This window comes from Athene noctua, chromosome 1, assembly GCF_965140245.1.
Source record: "Athene noctua chromosome 1, bAthNoc1.hap1.1, whole genome shotgun sequence".
NCBI classification, from domain to species: Eukaryota; Metazoa; Chordata; class Aves; order Strigiformes; family Strigidae; genus Athene; species Athene noctua.
Window position 1 is genome coordinate 125,161,827 of NC_134037.1, and position 20,891 is coordinate 125,182,717.

Below are 20,891 nucleotides of genomic sequence, written 5' to 3' on the forward strand. Positions count from 1 at the left end.
AAAAAGCACCAAGATTGTGCTGTTTGGTTGGAGAAAATGCTGTTTGGTGGGAGGAAATTTAGTTGTGTATAAATAAAAAAATCCTGAAAATTACCAACATTCTTGCATCCAAACCTCCTCTTACTTTTTTTTTTTTGTTTGACAACTGTTTTATGAAATTATAACTCACCCTTGCTTCATTCTGCTGAAGCTTTTCTTCCATACTTAAAGCTGTTGGAGAATCCAAGAGTGCAATCTAAAATAGTAAAAAGTAAACATCATCAAGTAAACAAAAAAAGGGAAGAAAATAGTAACAATTTCTGATGGGATCAAATGAAAGAAATTCAATCATTCAACTTTCTGATTATTTAGGATGAAGTATTTCAAATATACATCATTTTACCTTGAAATACTGTAAACAGAATATTCAAAATCTTGTCAAAACAAGTATTTCACATACAAGTCATTGGTTTCAGAATACTATTTTTATTCACTACATATAACACATGGTCATACACATGCAGACACTGAAACTGGACACAATATTGTAACAAATAATTCCTGATATATCTATCTACATATTTCTGTTAAACATGAAAATTTATTATGCATCAGTAGTAAACCATTTTGCTATAATACATATGTACATTGCTCACCGTTAGTAGATATATATTAAGGTAGCTGGCCTTAGAAAACTACTATACAACATGCACACACACAAACAATACTCATTGTTATGTGAACTTCTACACTGAATACAGCTCTGTATTTTGGTAACCGGTATCTTTGGTGATGTACAGAAGCATTTGCAATAGAGTATTCTGGGACTATAAAGGAAAACCACAAAAGAAATTATACACTGATTTATAATCTACTGTGCATACATAACACCACCTGCTGTTTTACCAACCATCACAAATTCAATTAACTTGAGCAAGTTCTCTATTGTCTCCCACACAGCCATCTATCACATCCTATATCTGAACCAGATTTATTTTGTGATAGTCACTGTTTTACAGCTTAGAATTAGGTCAAAGCATTAGATCTTCAAAGGGGTCCAAGCTACATTTACTTTGCCAACTCTAAATCAAACCATATTTTGAAAATAAATTAATTTTCCCCTCCTAAAGAACAGCGGAGAAACACAAGTATAATAGAGTAATTCAACCCCATAAATAGTTTTCTAATTGTCTGTAACAAAGCAGAGCTCTCCAGTCATTCACAATACCTATTACTGCTTCCAACTGTGGTCCCATCCCCTTTTTGAGTGAATGTTTTATGCATGAAATCTATCTGAAGTACTAGCCTTCTGTTAAAAGTCTATGCTGAACTGCCATTTCACACTGCACAGCCCATCTAAAATAAAATTACACAGTTCCAGAAATAAACCTGAGGTATCATTTGGGATACCTCCAAATCATATTCACTCAAATATGAAATCTAGCAGTCCCAAGTGACATTATTTAGAAAAGACAACTGGCCTGAGCCAATTGCATATTTCTTATTGTTAGTTTGGTTTCACCATCCTGGAAATAGAAGAGAAAAATCAGCTTAACTGAGCTTGTGGAGCGAATGTTTATAGTGGCTAATACTGATAGAAGAACAAGGAAGAGAATCATGCAAAAGGGAAGTATAAGCCTGACACATTTTCTTATATCACCACTGAAAATACTTCTATGTATTTAGCAGGCTATATGCTTTCTAATGTACTGTGCAGTCAAACACAAATAATACGTATTGTTCAAACCCCTTCATACTCCCTTATTTTTATTTTTACACATCTACAGTATATCTTCTACTCCTTTTAAGATACTAGGTAAAGTAGTTCTTCAGTCCATCAGGCTAGACCCAGGAAACATGTTACTGCTCAGCCTCCTTATGCTGTTGTGACTATCTGTTCCACAGCACACTGCAATCAAGCTCTGATTATATTAAGAGAAAGCTAAAAGCTTTGGGATGACAATTTTTCCCTCCTTATGTTAAAAGAGGTAATCTACTGGCCATATGGAAACTGATTCAATCAGGAAAATAATATTCATTCATAGCCTCATAGAGCTTGTTTACTCAAATCAATATAATGAAAGATAATTATCTCATTACATTCTAGAAATAGATGTTATAACTCAAGGAAAATTACACATAAATTTCAAGTAAAGCTAACCTGATTCCCTTGAGCAAGCAGGGCTTTTAACCGGGCTATTTCAGCTCTCAGCTCACGGATCAGTTTGACGTTAGGATCCTCATTAATAGTAGGCTTGTTGATGATGTTTTTGGCTCTATTTGCATAGCGAAGTGTACTTAAAGTTTCTCCGTAATTGACATCAGCAGGTGAAATAGCTAAGGAGATAAAATCAGAAACAGTTTATCCAGCACCATATGTTTCATTTAGTAAAGTTAGTTTATATTTTTAAAGTCAGATAATGTAGACAGAAATATATGATTAACCAGTATGGCTACAATTGGATCCAATTCTTCACTCAGCTCCACTGCTTTCATGTCACTACAACTTTGCTTAAGTAAACACTGTGTTAGAATAATCAGGTCCAACAAGCATTGTAAAGAAATCTTGCTGTCACTCTACTTAACACATTTTTCTGGCAAGCACATACGTCCTATATGAATACTTTAGACACTTGCAAATTTTTTTACAAGAACTGGGAAAAACAGTGAGCATTTTGTAAGTATCAATGTAATCACTAAATAGAAAAGTCATTTCAGGTAAAAAACCACAGTAGGTTCAATAAAAGTTTTGAAGGGAAATTAAACAATATTCAGATGAAAAGCAGACATGAAAACAAAACAGGAGAAGAGCTTCTATAATTTACAAACCTAGCTGTTCTGCAGAGCTGCAAGCATCTGGCAACATGCAGAACAGTTACCTATCTGATGCACCAAGAGAAAGCTAATATTTTTACACAGGCAACTTAACCAGGAAAAACAGTGGAGTTTAAATGAAAATGCTAATGCTATATTTCACTTACTTTTTCTAACAATATACAAAATATTCCCAGTTAAAAAGATAACCACTGCATCCAAATAGATGAGCAAAAACACAGAAGAGAGCACCAAGCAGAAATGATGACCAGAAAACTTAATCAAACTGAACAAGAGACCCAAAGACTCAGACAATTAAAACATCTGAAAAAAATAATCGAGTAACCAAAATATTCTGCCCTTCCTTGTTCTCTCAACAGTAATAAATATTTTTGTGGTAGAGACTCTCTGAATTAGGGGAGATGCACTTAGCAACAGACTATATACTTCTCCTAGTTCACACTATCACTTCCCTACTTTATCTACTGTCTCCTCTCCACTACTCAATTATTCTCTCTCCGGAAAGATGTTACAATACGTTACAGAAATATTACAAATCAGAATTGGATGTATTTTTATAAGAGCCTTTCCTACAATTTGAGATGATCTTCCTGCTTTTTTTTGTGTTTAGTTACAGAAAAGGCAGACCAAACATATCCAGACAGCTTGTCAGGCTCTGTTAGGCAATTCAGCCACATTACCAGTAGTTACTGTTGGACAAAAGATCAACCATCAGGCTCTGCCTAGCAGAAGCATCGTTAATAGATGAGGAGGTAGCTGAAAAAGCAGCTGGGCACTGTAATCATTAGTACAGGCACGGAAAGCTCACTGTGTTTCTAAAACTTCTCTTCCCAATCCCTCTGTCAAAAAACACAACGAAACAAACCAAAAGCCCAAGCTACTCAACCATATAGGATCAGACTGAGGAAAGAAAGCGACATGGATTCAAAAAAAATCCCCAAAAATCATGCAAGAAAGGAACTGCTATCCAGAGAATTTGACTGTAACAAAGAGACTGAAGAAAAATAATTTGATCCAGTCAATTTTATTCCCTTGATTCTGCTCTCCCACCATTCCCAGGTGAGGACTGCATCAGTTAGACTGCATTCAATCTGAGCAGGAGAGAGAAAAAATTTTAGAGCTGCCTCCTCTTCACACTTTACACCACCAACATCCAAAATCCTTCCCTCCCCTTAAACATCCTCCCAGCTTCACTTGGTTTTATTGGTAATGGAATTCCCATTCCAATTTGTTGAAAAACCTGCAATATATGTGTCATAGGTAGGTTTTTAAACCATGTGAACCTTACAGAGCTTCCTATAGGTAAAAAGAAAATCGTAAGAGAAGTTTGCAAGATGACTGATCATAAATAATTAAATTTAGACAAAAAAAGTTAAAACACTGTGTGCATTCAAGAAGTAGGTTAGATGAAAATGACAGTCCTACCCACTGAATGTCAAAAGAGACCAGGTTGTTTGTGCTACTAATGCAACAAAAGACAACACAGTTTTGGAAAAGCAAACTGTTTCACACATCAATATTCACTAGGTGCACAAAGCTGGAATTTTGTTTTTTTACTGGAGATCAAAGTCTGCAACCTCAGAAGGAGAGGTGTAATGGGAGAGAAGACTTTATCTAGGTCCAGGTTACAGCATTTGCATTTATGAGTAACAGAGCTGTCTGGAATGCAAATGAACCTCAAGAATAAACAAGAACTATTACTCGAAGTTTAACTGGTCAGATTAGCTAATCACCACACTGCAGGTGTCAAAGCACTACAGCAGTTAGATGTCAGAGCAAATGCAAGCAATTAGGCACATACATTTGGATGATCCTTACATATGCAAACATATGTCTAAGGACTGTACCTAAACGATCTGAATACCTTGTTACATTTGTGACCAAATACTCAGCCAGTGATATAAGTACTCAAATATATGATAATCTGCAAATGAAAATAAAGCTCTTAAATTTGGGAGGCATATCTGCCATTGTTCATGACATTACTAAACAACAAGGACTGTCCCCATACATACAATGAGACTCTATATAGTTCTATCGCTAGAAGAGATGTCCTGCAGAGTCTAGGTAAAGGCAGAGTGTTACTAGAAATCTCAGAAAGAAATAAATCATAAATATGTGTAAACAACTTTCTGTCTTAACAAAGCATCTGGAATCTAAATATTTGCAGCCACTCCTATTAAGCAAGAACTGTTCAGGATGCAAAAAAAGTGATTTGAAAGCACTTACTGGCAATCATTATAGTTTTAGAGTTTCCTCCTAGGCTATCTTTTAACAGCCAAGTCAACACAGAATCCCTGTAAGGCACAAATACTTGTTTCTTCTTTGAAAGAGGATTTGTTGCATCCTGAGATAAATCAGCTGTTTTGTGCAGATAGAAACAAACAAACAAAAAAATTGCAATTATGTATTTTCATTCATTTTCAAAACCAGTATGCATTAGGCCACTATTTGTTGAAGTAAAAATTAACAGAAGAGCAAGTAAATAAACAGAAAGGTATTTAATGACTAGAAAAAAAAAATCCCAAAACAGACAAGCACAAAAACCAGAGACTTACCTAAGGCAGAAATTACATTTCCCAGAGTAACTAGAGATTTGTTAATATTTCCTCCTTCCTTTAACCTAACCCCTGTGGCACCAGTGGCATCTGCTCTCTCACTTCCAGCAAGGTCTACCAAATGAATTTTGCTAACAGTTTCACAAGGCATTTCAGAATCAAATTTAGCCTACAGAAGAAAAAAAAAAAATACAAAGAAAAGTAAGTTAACCACAAAATTCTGAATTTTTACCGAATCCAACTTACTGGCCTTTCCCATGTCATGGTTGAATTTAACATGTTTACAACAGCTGAGGTTCAGAATACAGATGTATTATAGGTGCCACAGCAAGACTTCCGATCATAAATTGCTGCCTAACTCCCACACAAGTAGTTGCTTCTTGAAACTGTAACATTTGCAACTTTCTAGCCACTTATGCACATGCACTGACAACTGTGAACTGGTATTCACATGGTGCACAGTGAACATGTGCTGCATTCATTTTATTAAGCTTTCAACATTTATATTGTATTTATATTTAGCTTTCAACAAGTTATAGTACATAAGACACATTCACACTCAATTTCTCCCCCTGCCTCCAAGTTCAACTAAGTAGCAACTGCAATTTTATTCTACGATTTTAACTGAGGCCTCCTCCCAATTATTATCTTGATTCATATAAATCAACTCAGATTGCCATGTTTTAAACTTCCTTCTACTTATGCAGTAGGACAAAACGTTTTACTGCCTGACTTTCATCCTCTTCCAAAAGCTTTGCAATGAGCCATTCATCACTAGTGAACAGTTGGTGCACAGGATTTTCTGTGTGTGTGTTTCTGGGGGGGAGACATGCAAAGTTCTGTCAGGAGACCTAACCACCTCTATGCTACCTTCTCTTCACCTAGCAGGTTATCCATGGACTGTCTAAAAAGTTCCCCAAAAACAACAATGAAGAACGGGAGTCATTAGAAAAGGAGTTTACTATATATTAAAAAAAAAAAGGATCACTATGCTCAGAGAAAACATGTTAAATCGCTCCGTTATTCCATCAGTAAATCAAGGAATATAAAGAGTTTCCAATGGTAACACATGAAGAGTCAAGAAAATACTCAGAAAACATTTCCACGCAATACAATTTGGGCCATGGAAACCGGTTTTTCCATAAACCTTGGATAACATCAGAGTGTAAAAGGGAGCCCATGTTCAACTCTGGTTTAAGTCTCACACAACATGCCCCTCACCCACTCCTGTCACAGCAGCATCATCAAACATGCCGGCACTGGTCTGTTATTCAGCCTGAACTCCCAATAATTATCTCCTCAAAATCTATTAAATACCATTTTAAGTAATCACATTGCACTGTAAATTTTGAAGATTATAACTACTGATAATTCTCAAACCAGTATTTTCACACATTTAAATTTCCCCTATCACAAGACAACACATACTTATTATGACATTATTCTTAAATAATCGTATGAATTATGGAATGTAAACACGTATTAAGACGGGGGGTTTTGTTTTGTTACCTGAGTGAAGTTGATCGTGAAAATGGCATGTGACCTGCTACTGACATCATTCATTCCAGTTGCAGCTGTCGTTCTATTTATATTTCCTGCATCCATAAGTTCCTCTACATCAGTATAATTTTGCACCAAATGTTTAGACAAATCTAAAGAAAAGCAGAGTGTTACAGTATACTCATACATGCACTAGATTTTCTTTACAAAATGATTCAAGTTACCCTCACTACTGCAAAGTATTGCTGCTATTAGTGTTTATTGTCATACTTGTTTATCACTTAAGGAATGAGGCCTCATGTGAACAATGGAGAACTTGCACATTTACAGTCAATTAAGAAAAAAACAACACAATCTTGCTAAAGCAGTTAGTGCAATATCGTAAGTATAATCCCTGGAGAGAAGAGCCTTCCCTGGTAGAGGACAGGTTAAGACAATTAGATCCTAATAGGTATTTTCCATCTAAATACTAAAGATTTATAAATTATACTCAACAAATTCTTAAAATCAATTGCATCTCTTAATATTACTTTAAAATGTATTATAAATCTACAGATAAAAACTGTATACGTATAATAATCTTAGAACAAGGAAAGCAAGTGAGGATACAAAATGAGAGACTATTCTTTAATGCTATGATATAAAGGAAACACTGTATCCACCATCATAAAGATAAAAATGTCCCATGTAATTAGACATGACATTTTAGAATATAAAAAGGTAATAAAATATCCAGTGCAAAACACTGACAGCATTTTTACCCTCAACATATGGCCCCTCTTTTGGATGTTCTCGTATTCGTAAATTATTAGTTTTTGATGACTTCCGTCTGAGAAGATCTCTCACACGTTCATTATAAATTTCCAGATAACTGAAAGAAAAAGAGTAGAAAAAGAGTAGAAAACCACTGACTGGTTCAAGGCAAAGTCCTGTTAACACTGTGTTGGAAAGCGAGATGCCTGGAAAAGCAAATGGATCCAAAATTGGCTTAAGGTAGTAATGACTACAACATACTTGTATCATAAGGAAAAAAAGCCATAAAAGAGAGAAGAAAACAGAAACCAATTAGACACTAGCAAGATCAAGATCCCCTAATGTCAGCCTGAAATAAACAGTAAAAATAAGGAAGATGCTCTCCAGCAGAAAGGCATTTTCACTATCATTTAAATAAAGCAAAATGCACAGTTGTTAGATTGAAGCTAGAACTATCGTGTATTTTGACTATGACTGCCAACAAAAATCAATTATAGGACTGAGGTCAAGCACGGAAAGTTATTTGAAAAACCATACGCTTCTCTCAGATAAAGTGAAAAAGGGCTGTTTTAACTGAAACAAGTTTGATAACCAGCAAACTATTAACGCACCAAAACGTACCTGACTTCTGTTCGAAAGGATGCCTCATTCCGCTTTGTTTTTTCACTTATTTTGCTGAATAATCCTTCACAAATTCGGGGTATTAAACCTGCATCACCCTGCAATAACAACAATTCTTATTTCCAAGGCTATATACTCATGCACAATATATTTTGAAAAAACAAAACAAAACACAAGATCACTAGTTGAGAGTTCCAACATCCAGAAAAAAGGGAAAAATCCAAACTTTTCAGTGAATACTCTCTTTCCCTTTATTTAACTGCAGTCACCTTGTCACTTCAATTCTCATGTGTGTGTTGGAACGTATATACTAGCTCCAATTCTTTGCTACTGGGATTTATTTTGCACCTCTCATTTAGTTTGAATAATCCCAACTGTTTAAGGCAGAAACTGGCTTTTCAGAGCAACATATAAACTGCCTTATCTCAATACTATCTTTTCTAACAACCTCTATCTCATTTCACTGTGGACTTGGCACCATCTGCAGATAATGGGACAAGAGCCATATGCTTGCATCCATGAGCCATTCTCAAACCCCCAATCCCCAGCTCACAGTCCTTCCTGTCTTGAAAGATGCAGCAGGTCCTCTGGATATATTAGCAGGCAGTAACAAAATTAAAACTACATTCATTGTATCCCACAATACAGCCAAATTATATTTTATATTTAACTTCAGAGTTAACTCTGAACTCTGCCGTTAAAGACTTTATATATAAAAGCATTCTGTTGGTTTAATAAAGCAAACTGAATAAACATATTCCTTCTCACAGATCCCTACAGACTATGTGGTTTATTAGCAGGGCTGCAACTGTCCTTTACAGGCTCCTTGCCACTTCAGCTAACACAGCAGCCAGCAGCAGCAGGATGTCATCAGGGTTAAGGTGGCACTTGAGAATTGAGCTTCATCCCAGGCAGGCTGCTGCTTCACCACTGACATCCAACATGTGTCAGACTGCGAGGCAGCAGCTAACACTTACGAGATATCCAGAGACTTAGCATGCAGCTCTCCTCTTCCCACTGCTCCAGGGAGACCCTCTTCCAGCCAAGAAGCAAGGCAGTAAGTCAAAGCTAGGGTTTTCCCCAGCAGCAGAGAGGAGCAGGAGAATGTCATGCAGCTCTGGTCTCAGTTGACAAGGGGCTGCTTGCTCCCAGCTGCCCCCTTCCCACTGAGTCTGATTAGGGAGATGACCAACTACCTGCTGCGCACACCTCCTGCCCACCACCTCAGGAAGACAGCAGCTACCACTCCTTCAGAGCTGAAGTGAGGGAACATGGCTCCCAGGAATAAAAGGAGAGGACATATACATACAAATGAGCTTCGGGCTCAGAGCTGCAAACTCAGAAGTCGCTTTACAAAACAGTCTGCCAGCTACAATTTGCCTCCAGTCCAAAAATGCGTAAGAGATTTGATGCAATGGACTAATTCTAATCCTATGCACCGCTGAGGCAAGAAATGCTCTTGCTTACAGTTAGGGTCCTTGTAATTAAGCAGGAAACAAATTAGGACAAATCAGACTAAACATCCAACATGAGCATAGCCCAGGCACTCCAGGCACCCAAGAGTTTGCCTGGTGGGATTCTACAGATACCTGGCAGGAGGAAAACACAAAGACAGTGAACTCCACTGCAGGACAAGTGTTCCATGGGCAAAGATTTCTCTTCTACTCAGTCCCCCACATAAAATCTGACCCTTTCCGCCCAAGCTCACTCCAGTCTGCTCCCTCTGTTCTCATTCTTCAGCCTTCCCCTACATTCTCTGTCCCAGCAATCTTCTTTCAGGTGCCATCTCTGAGCTCCTCTTCCTCCTTCCTTTGCCCAGATACAGTTCCCAATTCATCATCCAGTCTTATTTTTTTAAAAAAAAAACATACTCTATCCCTCTATTTTACCCTTTTGCAGCTGCTTCCTCCTCTTAATCAGAGCCTCTCTCCTTCTCAAATCAGGCTTTATTCTTTGAAATAATAATCTATTCTCTCCTTCTGTCATACTTAGCCCTTCACCTGACCTCACCTTGTTGAAAAAAAGAGATAATCCCTAGATAAAGGAAGAAATTTGCAGCTTAATCAGGGTCTTTTTGAGACAGTTGCCTTTGGTAACAGAGAAGCAGCCTTTCCCAATATGTATTGATCTCTACCTTCGGACAAAGTTTCAGGGTTCAGTGCTGGAAATTCCCACACGCTTTTTTTTTTTTTTTTTAAACACAGGAAGAGGAAAAAGACTTTTCTTTCATCTCATTTGTGGGAATACCTTAATGGTTTTCATTAAAGCTTAAGGAAAAAATATGAAAGATCCATCACAAAGTTTTAGGCAAGTCATTAGTGTCTGACGTAATTTAGCAACTGCAAAGAGAGTTTTAAAATAGGAAATATTAGCTCTAATTGAGTAACTTCAACCATAGCGATATAGTGATGAGAAAGGAAGAACACACAGTTCCCAGCATATTTTATCAGTAAAATGTACATCTTACAGAATGTATGCTCTTTATTAGAAACCATATTTAAACATTTTCTCCCTTTTCACCCCCTACAGCTCCAGAACAGGATGAACTACAGCTTTGACAGTTTTTTTCTAGGTTACAGAGTTTACAGCCATGGAAATCTGTAGAACCAAAATAGGTGGTTCACTCCAGAAATGAATTTTCTCATTAAAAGCATGTTTTCCTTCTGTGCTATCTAGTCAGAAAACTCCTCATTGCAATTTAAATGTACTGTTTCTTATCCATCTACCTTGGACATAGGGAACAAATTATTCTCTTTCTTTCTGCAGAGCCTTTCACATCTTGGAATACTTTTGTTCCTCCACAGTCTTCCTTTCTCTGCATAGACAAGTCTGACTTTCCTGACAGATCATATTTTATAGATCTCTGATCATTTCAGTATCTCTGCTCAAGACTTATTCCAACCGGTCCACATATTTCTTGAAATTATTGCTGCACAGTATTGCAGAAGAAGACTTCCAGAGACAAGAACAGCAGATATTGAAAGCAAAATGACAACAGAATTCATACTTTGTAAGGAGAAGTCGAGAAAAAAGAAAATTTATTTACAATTCATGTTTTCTTACAGCACTGTAGTCTCTCTGACAGGGCCATCAATTTTCAAACATTTAACTTGGCGGCGGAGTATATTTTATACATGCTCTGTACAAAGCCAGATTAAAGTATTTATGTATCACGGCAAGAAGATTAGACCTTTATTATTGAATAGTGTCAAACGAACTTCAGCATCTATTCATTTGCAAAATGTCTTGACGATTACGGTCATTACATATAGTGAGGTAGTCTCGTAATACTGTCACTTTTATAAATTTCTGAAATAGAAATACACATCTAGGTCATAAGATCTTTTCTGGTTACAAAAGTCTATTCTGCTTACCATATTGAAGTTAAATATAAAGATACTTATTCTGTGATAACTGAAAGAAAAAGATTTACAGCTAATTTGCTCTCCTAAGCTAAAGGAGGTGCAAAGGGGCCAATCTTACTACATTTCAAAAGAGTGATCTATGTAAAGAAGGACAAATGACAATATTCCCCTTTTCAGTTCTGCTGGAAGAAGACATGATGTATTTTTTTTCCTCAAAGATTAAAGAATGAAACCTGTAGATGCTGCCTGACAAACATGTTTCATCAGTCGGACCTTTTAAGCCACTTCACTCCCAACAGTTTAGAGGGTTATTTCCGCTCTTGGATAGTCACAGAGGCAACAGCAAGAAACTACTCCCATCCTTCACTCAAACACTGCCAAATACTACTCCTATCACACTCTCCTCTTCCACGGTCTTCACTGCAGTGCTCAACAGCACTTAACCCTTAAAATTTAAATTATTGCATCATCTCATGATGGTTTACTGAAACTTACATTTAGCTACTCTCATCCCCAGTTTCTACTGCTCACTTCATAGTCTTTTCTGAACAGGGGTCAAGGAACTATTGTAAATTTCCGACCCTTCAAAAGAGATCTAAAAAACAGACCTCTTTGGAAAGAGCTAACTTTTCACGTTCTCAAAATCAGCATCTTAATTTTTTGTCTCGAGTTGGGCATAAAAAATCAGTGGTAATATTTGAAGTTATTGGTTTTGTTACTGAACAAAAATTATTGCTTTTTGTCCAGCATAACAGAGCATCACTTAAAGACACTTCTTCCAACTGTAAATATCTACCTATAAAAGAAAAGGCTTCTAAAACCTCTGATTGCTAATAGCAGGTATGACACATGGGGAGTCAGTAGAATACAGACAGAATTCCATGAAAAACATGCTCTTGCAATAGCATAATTTCAATGCATTGCTACAGGATTTTAAAAAAAAAAAAAAAAACAACAAAAAACAACACCTACTCAGCTGATGTGGGAAGAGTGGTGAACACTGCCTACCTGATTTCTCCAAGGCTTTTGATATGGTTCCTCACAGCCTTCTCCTATAGAAATTGATGCATTATGGTCTAGACAAGTGGTCTGTGCAGTGGGTGGGGAACTGGCTCACAGGCTGCACCCGGAGGGTGCTGGTAAATAGCTCTTTTTCAAACTAGCAGCCTGTCACAAGTGGGGTCTCTCAGGGATATATATTGGGCCTAACGCTGTTTAATATCTCTGCAAGTGATCTGGATGATGGGATAAAGTGTACCCTGATGAAGTTTGCTGATGATACCAAACTGAGTGGGGAAGTGGACACTTCAGAAGGGAGAGCCACCCTGCAGGAAGACCTGGATAGGCTGGAAGAGTGGGCTAACAAGAACCTTATGAAGTTCCAAAACAAATTAAGGTTTTGCACCTCAGAAAACATAATTCAGGAGTGCAGCACAGGCTGAGATCTGCCTGGTTGAGGAGCAGCTCTGTGGAAAGGGGCCTGAGGGTCCTGATGGACAACAAGCTCAATATGAGTAGACAGTGTGCTGCAGAGGCAGAGCCAATGGAGTGCTGGGTTGCATCAACAAGGGCATCACCAGCAGAGATAAAGAAGTCATTATCCCACTCTGTTCAGAGCTTCTCAGGCCACATCTGGAATACTGTGTTCAGTTTTGGTCTCCTCTATACAAAAAAGATGTGGACAAGCTAGAGAAGGTCTAGAGAAGGGCCACAAAGGTGCTTAAAAGCAGCCTGCCATGTGAGGAAAGGCTGAGAGAATTGGGCTTGTTCAGCCTTGAGAAGAAAAGGCTTAGGGGATATCTTATCCTCACATTCCAGTATTTAAAAGGTGGCTACAAAGAAGGTGGAGACTCCCTTTTCACAAGGAGTCAAATGGAAAAGACGAGGGGTAATGGGTACAGGTTACTCCTGGGGAGATTCTGATTGCACACAAGAGGAAAATTTTTCACAATGAGAACAATCAACCACTGGAATAATCTCCCCAGGGAAGTGGTGTATTCCCCAACTTTGGATACTGTTAAGATTCAGCTGGCCACGGTGCTGGGACATCTTGTCTAGACCATGCTTTTGCCAAGAAAGGTTGGACCAGATGGTCCTTGAGGTCCCTTCCAACCTGGTATTCTGTGATTCTGTGAAAATACAACTTACCGTATTTCCCATCATGGTGTAGGACTTCCCAGATCCAGTCTGTCCATAAGCAAAAACACAGGCATTATAACCTTCAAAAGCAGATTTAAGCACATCTGTACCAAGATTTCTGAAAACCTAAAACCAAATAAAGTTTTTTAAGATAACAGAAGCTTGGGGAAAAAAGTTGTTATCAGTATAGCACAGCAAATATTAAACAATAAATTAGCATAATATAAGCTGTTGGCATCAACCAATGATATTTACTATAGGACATAAAATTAATAATTAAAATATTTACTTTTACTACGATATTAAGTTTACAGCACTGCAACAGCATATTTTCTACTTCTTTTTCTGTCAGAAATCTGCTTGACATGTAGAAGAACAAAAATTATACCTTCTTTCTATAGCTCAAATTTCTTTCAGCAGTCTCAGATACTTTATTCTCTTTTCCTTATTGTTAATATCTACTCACTTTTTATATCTTTATCAACTCTCCATGTTCTGCAGATATCCAGCCCCTTCTCAAAAGGAAATGTTTCAGTGATCCTGTCAGTTTCTTGGTTTGTGATTTTGGAGGGGTTTGTTTTGTCTTAGTTTTTTGCTTTAACCAAGTGTAAGAAAATGGCCCATTATTTTCACTGTATTTCCTTCCTAACTGGCTTTTACATACTGATACTTTCTAGGCTGGCAAACATGGAAACATGTTTTCTATATGGTAAGTGACCCTCTTTCAGCTAGCCCCTTCTCTTTTGCCCTCAACCTTACAAACTGGTAACGACCCTTCCTCCAAATGCCATATCACGGGAGTGTGTTCTCACCTAGTAACTTCAGCTCTCACCAGATGCCTTCATCACCTTTCTCTACAATACTGGCTGCAGTATCCCTCCCAGATTCCTGACCTTTCATTATCATTACCCTTCATTTCCATCCACACTCCCCACTGGCCCACTGGGCAAGGAGCAATAATTGGCACAGCATTTCTCTCAATGAAAATATTAATCTGGGTCTCCCAATTCAGACGTGATTTTAAAAAATCTCATAGATGCTTCACATAATTTGGTTACTAGTCCACAGTGTATGTGGTTTAAATTAACCAAGATGCACAAGCCATTATTAACAGTGAATGGCACAGGCACAGTATAATCATGCTACTCCTCCCCTGAAGGAGTGCTGGGTAATTTCTTTAATCATTAATGCTCAGTTGCAAGCATGCCTTTGGAATACTTAATCTGACCTTCCCTTGAGCAAAGGAGTTACAATGCTGTAATCAGTTACACTTCCCAAAGAGGAAGAGTATAAAGATCAGCCAAAGCACAATTTCCCTTTTGTTTGTCATCTGCAAAGTAGCATCTTACTGAATTCTTCCTCCTGAGTAATTGCTCCTTTGTTTTTTCCCCTCTTTTCCCTTTCTCATTGTGCAAGTTTTTACGTCACCATCTGGACCAAATCTTTATCCACTACTGTTCTGACTGCATTTTCCCTTTTATACGTTTGTGTATGTCTTGCAAAGTGATTTGAGGTAGTACATAGGACAGTTACAGTCAGTGCTGTCTGAATACAGAGGCTTAACACACAGGTTAAAAGAAAAGACATTGTTAGGATGGGACTTTGTCAGAACCAAACAACTGGGACATTGGTTTGTCACAAAAGGGCAGTAAACATCAAAATTCTATTTGTTTCTCTTCCAGGAATACTAACTAAGTAGCTTGATGGCAGACTGCCACTCCCACTCTAAGTTTTGAATACTAAAGCATATTTTGCATCTACAAGGCATATTAATGGGGCATGTAGTATTAGACAGACTTCAATTTATTATTTTTCTGCCTTTCAAGTGGAAAAATATAACAATCATGGACAAAGCACACTAGGCAACCACATTACCAACAATCAAGATCAATTTTATTCCATGGTAAGATGAATGTGAATGAAAAACGCCCTTCTTCTATGCCACTGGTGCAGTAAACTGGAAATTCTGCAGCAACTCGATAAGAGCTTAACTACAGAGTCTTCCAATTAAATATGAAATGAGTAACACAAACAAAACAATAGCTTGTGCAGCATTTGTTTAGAAATTACACTCCCATGGTTTGAAAATTCATTTTGTTTTGAATGTGCTGCATACATTGTAATTAAAACAACACAGGGACAACAATATTTTTGTGGCTGAGCAAGCGAATTCAGAATTCTTGCCAGTAAGGATGAAGAAGGCAGTCTGGGGTTGTGGGACACACTGTAATAGCAGAATATTGAATATGGACATCTAAGCCATGTTTAGAATTCATTGGTAGCATGTTGTCACTATGAACCAAAAAGCTCACTGCTTTAAAAAAAAAAAAAAAAAAAAAAATCATTGCTCAAGGCTTCTGCAGCAATCCTTATATGGATATTTTAATTTATTTTTTTCCTATAAGCTCCTTACATGGGTAAATTACACTGATTTTGCCTCAATCTGAACTGCTCTGAAACAGAGGCAGAATGGCACCAAAAATGAAAAAAAAAAAAAAAAAAAAAAAAATCAGGAAAACTTATCACTTGCATGTGCAAATTGGATGTCAATACAGGATACAACTTGGATATCCATTTATATTAATTCAAGTTTCCTTTGCAAATGGCTGTTTTAACAAGAATTAACCTCATTATTTCACAGCACATTCAGATTCTGGAAAACACCTGTATTGTAACATCAACAGCCTAACAACACAGTGGACTCTTCCTGGGATTCTTCTCATGAGATCTGGTCTAACATAGCTTTTCAGAAGTATCTGAAGTTAGGTAAAGAAACAGCAAGATCCAGCAATTAAATATCCATAAACCTAAGCCACAATTGGTGCCTAAGAAGAATTTAATTTTGCATACTTTTCCAAATATGCATTGATACATCATTAATACCTCTTTATGGAGATGTACTCATCTATATCAGGAAGAACCAAGGAAAATGCAATCAGTTATCACTGAGAATTATACACATTCTCATAAAACTAAGTATTATTAAACTGAGACCCTAACTGATTTGTATGAGCAAGCTTAAGGCAATTTGTTGTGTCTGCAGAACCACAACCAAAATCTCTTAGAATCAGAGCAGAAAAATACATGATCAAAGCTGCTTTAATTAAAATAAATAACTATCTGCATGCTCAACTTAAAGCATTTGCTGAAGTTCTAGTAAAGCCATATGGTCTGAACCACCTGCTTAAAAACATCCCCTAGAAACTAGGGTTCCAATCATTGCACTCAAACACACTACTACTTGAGTTTGCCAGTGCTAAAGTAATTAAGGTATTTCTACATCAACACCCAAATAAATGTATACTTCCTGGTATTTCAGAGAATCTAGCAAAAACTGTGTCAACAGTTAACATCATCAAGAAATAACAATCCAGAAATTTATTAGTTTTAATTCTGAGGCTTTTTAGGATTAGCCATACCAGTACCCCTGATTTTGGGGGTTACAGAATAAATGGGGTACATACCAAAAAGGTGTGTATCCAACTGGCTTACAGTGTATCCAGCAAACCATTGCATGATGTTAAGAGGAAAAAAAATACTCCCACTTGAAGCTTACAGCATCCCAAGTTCCACAAAACCAAAAGAGAAGATAGCAATCACAAAACACTTGAATTTTACTCAATAAATTTATTTGGGCATGTGAAATAGCATAAAGGTTCAATGTTCACGTGAAATGCAAGGTCACGGAGGGTCTATGTGTTCATCTAAATGATGCCTATAGCTCAGAGCTTGATCTTCTGTTCCAAGTGTACAAGAAGATAGGCAGTTTTGTCCTTTTCCTAAGCTGAATACTCAAGGGAGGAGAAAGAATAATCTTCTTCAATGTGTACCAAGACTTCTGGACAAAAAAAAAAAAAAACCACTTCAACCAGATAAGGAGAATGTTTCTGTCTAAGTGAATTAAATATATATGCTTGTTTCTCAAAAGTGATTTTTTTCAAAAACTCTAGTGCTCAGAGAAGCTTTCTAACTTGACCTTAAAAGACAAATCAGACAAGAACTAGAAAGAAGGCAGTTAGCCTGTAGTATGGGAAAACAGAGCACTTCACAATATTAGAGAAGTTTAAAAAAAAAGAAAACAAAAAATTCAAATTCTCAGGTGCCTAAGGAATTTCTAAATTAGAAACCAAACACTTTCAATGGAAAGAGATTTCAAAGAATGCTTTCAAGCCAAAGAAAAGGGAACAGAAAAAATCCATTATTAGCATTCAGAAATCTTACCATTTCTTGACAAACAAAGTTGGGACTTTTGCTGTCTGCTGAGAAATAGGAAAAATCATAGGTAAATGTCTTAGTTCTTTCTCGTCCTGTCTCTCCAGTACCACCCTCTGGTACCTATTTTTAGGGGAGGGGGGGGGGGGGGAGAAAAAAAAAAGCTCAATACATCCTGACGAAGTAATTAAAAACATTTTACAATAAATAATCAGAATGCAAATTTAACATATGGCTATACTATACACATTTAGAAATGTATAGTGACAGGTTAGCCTATTAATCCTGCAACAGTAAAAAATTAGCAACAGATACACCCTGCAGCAAGGACATCACATTACAAGACAGTATAGCAGGACTAATTTGGACTTTAGCTTACTGCTCCTAACACCACAGTACATTTTTGTCATAATACTTATGTTCAGCTAAATCAGTCCTGTATATAAAATTCAGATTATAGGAAGTGATTAGCCCACACATATAACTAGTAGGAGCCAGAGACACTTTTGCACTGTGAACAGCATTCCAATGTGGAGTCATAATTAAAATAGTGTTACATACCTGCTGCTTAAGGCTATCATCATGCTCGAGACATGACAGCTACTGCTATACTTCAGCAATATTCACTGGGATCTGAATTGGTCTAAACAAACTACACACTGAAATCCCTTTTCACATATTTGTCATTGGAAACTATCTTGCTGTGCAGGATTTCTCTTGCTGAGAGAAGTGTTAAAATATACCATCAAAATATTACAGCAAGTGATGGGTATTTTGGGTTTAGTTCATTTTCATGGGAATTCCAGAAGAATTCTACTGAGTCTAAGCAAAAGTTTAACAGCTACCAGGCACGCACCTGCTTCTATCATTGGCTTTCATCTTCCAGCTAAGTAATGACCAGTGATAAACCTTAGAAAAACCTATGAGATACAACCTACAGAGTGGTTTTCAGAAAACCATGATGCTGCAAGTTAACCATTTAACCAGTTTCCCCAAAGGATTACTTCAACACTGTATTTTAAGAACTAAGGGCTGTTCTCCACAGTGCAGTGAGTACCACCGTTCATCTGGTCATATTCTGGGAACTATTCAGTTAAGAGTTCCTTTTAAAAACTGTGTTTACTCACCTTTAAGTTTGTGATTGTCGTTTTATTTTTTTCCATTGAAATAATAAACTTTGCATTAAGGTCCTTCTCCCTGAAAAAAAAAAAAAAAGAGACTTGAGTATGTTAAATAAAACGTATCACAATCATCCACAGTCATATTTCCACTCAAAAGGTTGCTTGCCACAGTGAAGTGGCAAGTGAATGAATTTTTATTTCATTTTTTAATTGCTGTGACCAATGTTTATTTACTGCTATAGAATATATTTGAAGTATTTGGGCTTGTCTCCAGATGCCTTCATCTAGAAACAGAGCAGCAGCTTGGGGAAAGCTGCTTCAGAAGTTTGACTCTGCAAGTCAATTAAATGGTTTGCTTTTAATTTGAAGTACTCTGATCCAAAGCCCAGTGAAGTCAATTATGTGGCTCTAAGGAACTGCAAAACAGAATGTTACAGCATAACCCCCAACCTCTTATCACCACCCTAGTAGCAGCAGTTCCCATTTACCCATACAGGCTATATGGGTAACATAACAGAGCCTAAATATTTAAACAAAAAAAAACCAGTATTTTTAAACTCTCTTAGAAATGAGGTACCCAACATATTTTTTGAGCTGCAATGCATCATGGCAGTGCAGGAGAAAGGCTCTGCTACCAAGGGAGTGTTACACAGGTTTGTTGCTTCCCAGAGCACTACGGTTCCAGAAAGAAAAGAAAGTCCAGTTCTGCAGCAGCATTTTCATGCACCTGCATCTATCTCACATCAGCTGGTTTTGACTGTTTCCAAAACTATCATAAAAAACATTAGCTTAGTGTCTAAAACCAGCATGTATCAACCTGCTTGCTAGAGATAGGATTTCATTATAGTTAGTCATAACAGTAATACAAGCTGCTCTTGAATGACAGCCTTGAGCATAGCATCTCCTGTGTTATTAAGAGCAGGCACGTGAAAAAGCCAGAAGACTGCTATACACACCACAGAAAACCTCACTCCCCAAATGCTAACAGACATGCCTGTTCCAAAACCATCTGCTAAGTCACCTGACAAACTGGTGTGCCAACTAGTGCAAAGGAAAGCAGAGGGCTTTAAAGCAATAAACTGCTGCTTCAACACACTGCGTGGTATCACAGCAATTACTGGACATCCCCTTGCACCAACCCAAAATGAAAAAAGAGAAACTTCTTCCTAGTAACAGGAGACCCAAGTGTGACATTTTCTTCCTCGTGGTGCACTGGATCACCCAAGTCCATGTTCCTCAGCTGACTCTGCAGCTACCCTCTATTCACATTAAGTTTTCCAGTAGAAACTCTAAAGAAAAGCAAACCCATCTAAAAATCTACACTAATGAATAAAGATTTGGCAAATAAAAGTGCTTATTTAAATATCAAGACATTGTTCTTTTCTAATATAACAACATATATAACTGTAATAATTACAGAATTATACAACCAAATTTAGGTCTACCACAGGAAAACACCAGAGGCATGCCTTAAGAGATGCCTCTTAGTCATTTCCATGTCATCCTTAGTACCTTTTACTAGGTCTCCTCTTAAGAGACTGAAATACTAAAATACAGCTATGAGTAATAAACAGGGAAAGTTTCCAATGGTATTTTTTAGTAGGAAATAGATTTTGGCATCACAGTAGTGTAGCCTGTGGATGACTACCATTCATCCTGCTTCCTCAGCTGTCTCTTACCTGTCTGTGACTACTTGCTGAGCAAAGGTGTAGTAAGTGATGTGGCACAATTAAATGGTCAATCTTACTATGAAAATTTATTTTAAATATAATTTGTAATCTGCTTCCTTTAGGAAGGTCTAGACAGGA

The 20,891-nt window shown here is 37.2% G+C and overlaps 1 protein-coding gene across 5 annotated transcripts in view; it reads right to left on the reverse strand.

Moving 5' to 3' along the window:
- Window positions 1–20,891, reverse strand: part of KIF16B (kinesin family member 16B) — a 141,601-nt gene that overhangs the window by 107,028 nt on the left and 13,682 nt on the right. For all 5 annotated transcript variants that reach the window (XR_012634549.1, XM_074918368.1, XM_074918280.1 and 2 more), the window contains exons 2-11: window positions 19,090–19,159; window positions 17,972–18,085; window positions 13,760–13,876; window positions 8,247–8,344; window positions 7,634–7,743; window positions 6,882–7,024; window positions 5,373–5,541; window positions 5,044–5,175; window positions 2,141–2,316; window positions 170–235 (exon numbers count right to left, since the gene is read on the reverse strand). Coding sequence is in view for 4 of the 5 variants with exons in the window: in XM_074918368.1 (XP_074774469.1) it covers window positions 170–235; window positions 2,141–2,316; window positions 5,044–5,175; window positions 5,373–5,541; window positions 6,882–7,024; window positions 7,634–7,743; window positions 8,247–8,344; window positions 13,760–13,876; window positions 17,972–18,085; window positions 19,090–19,159 (1,195 nt within the window). In the remaining variant the exon portion in view is untranslated. The remainder of the gene's footprint in view (window positions 1–169; window positions 236–2,140; window positions 2,317–5,043; window positions 5,176–5,372; window positions 5,542–6,881; window positions 7,025–7,633; window positions 7,744–8,246; window positions 8,345–13,759; window positions 13,877–17,971; window positions 18,086–19,089; window positions 19,160–20,891) is intronic.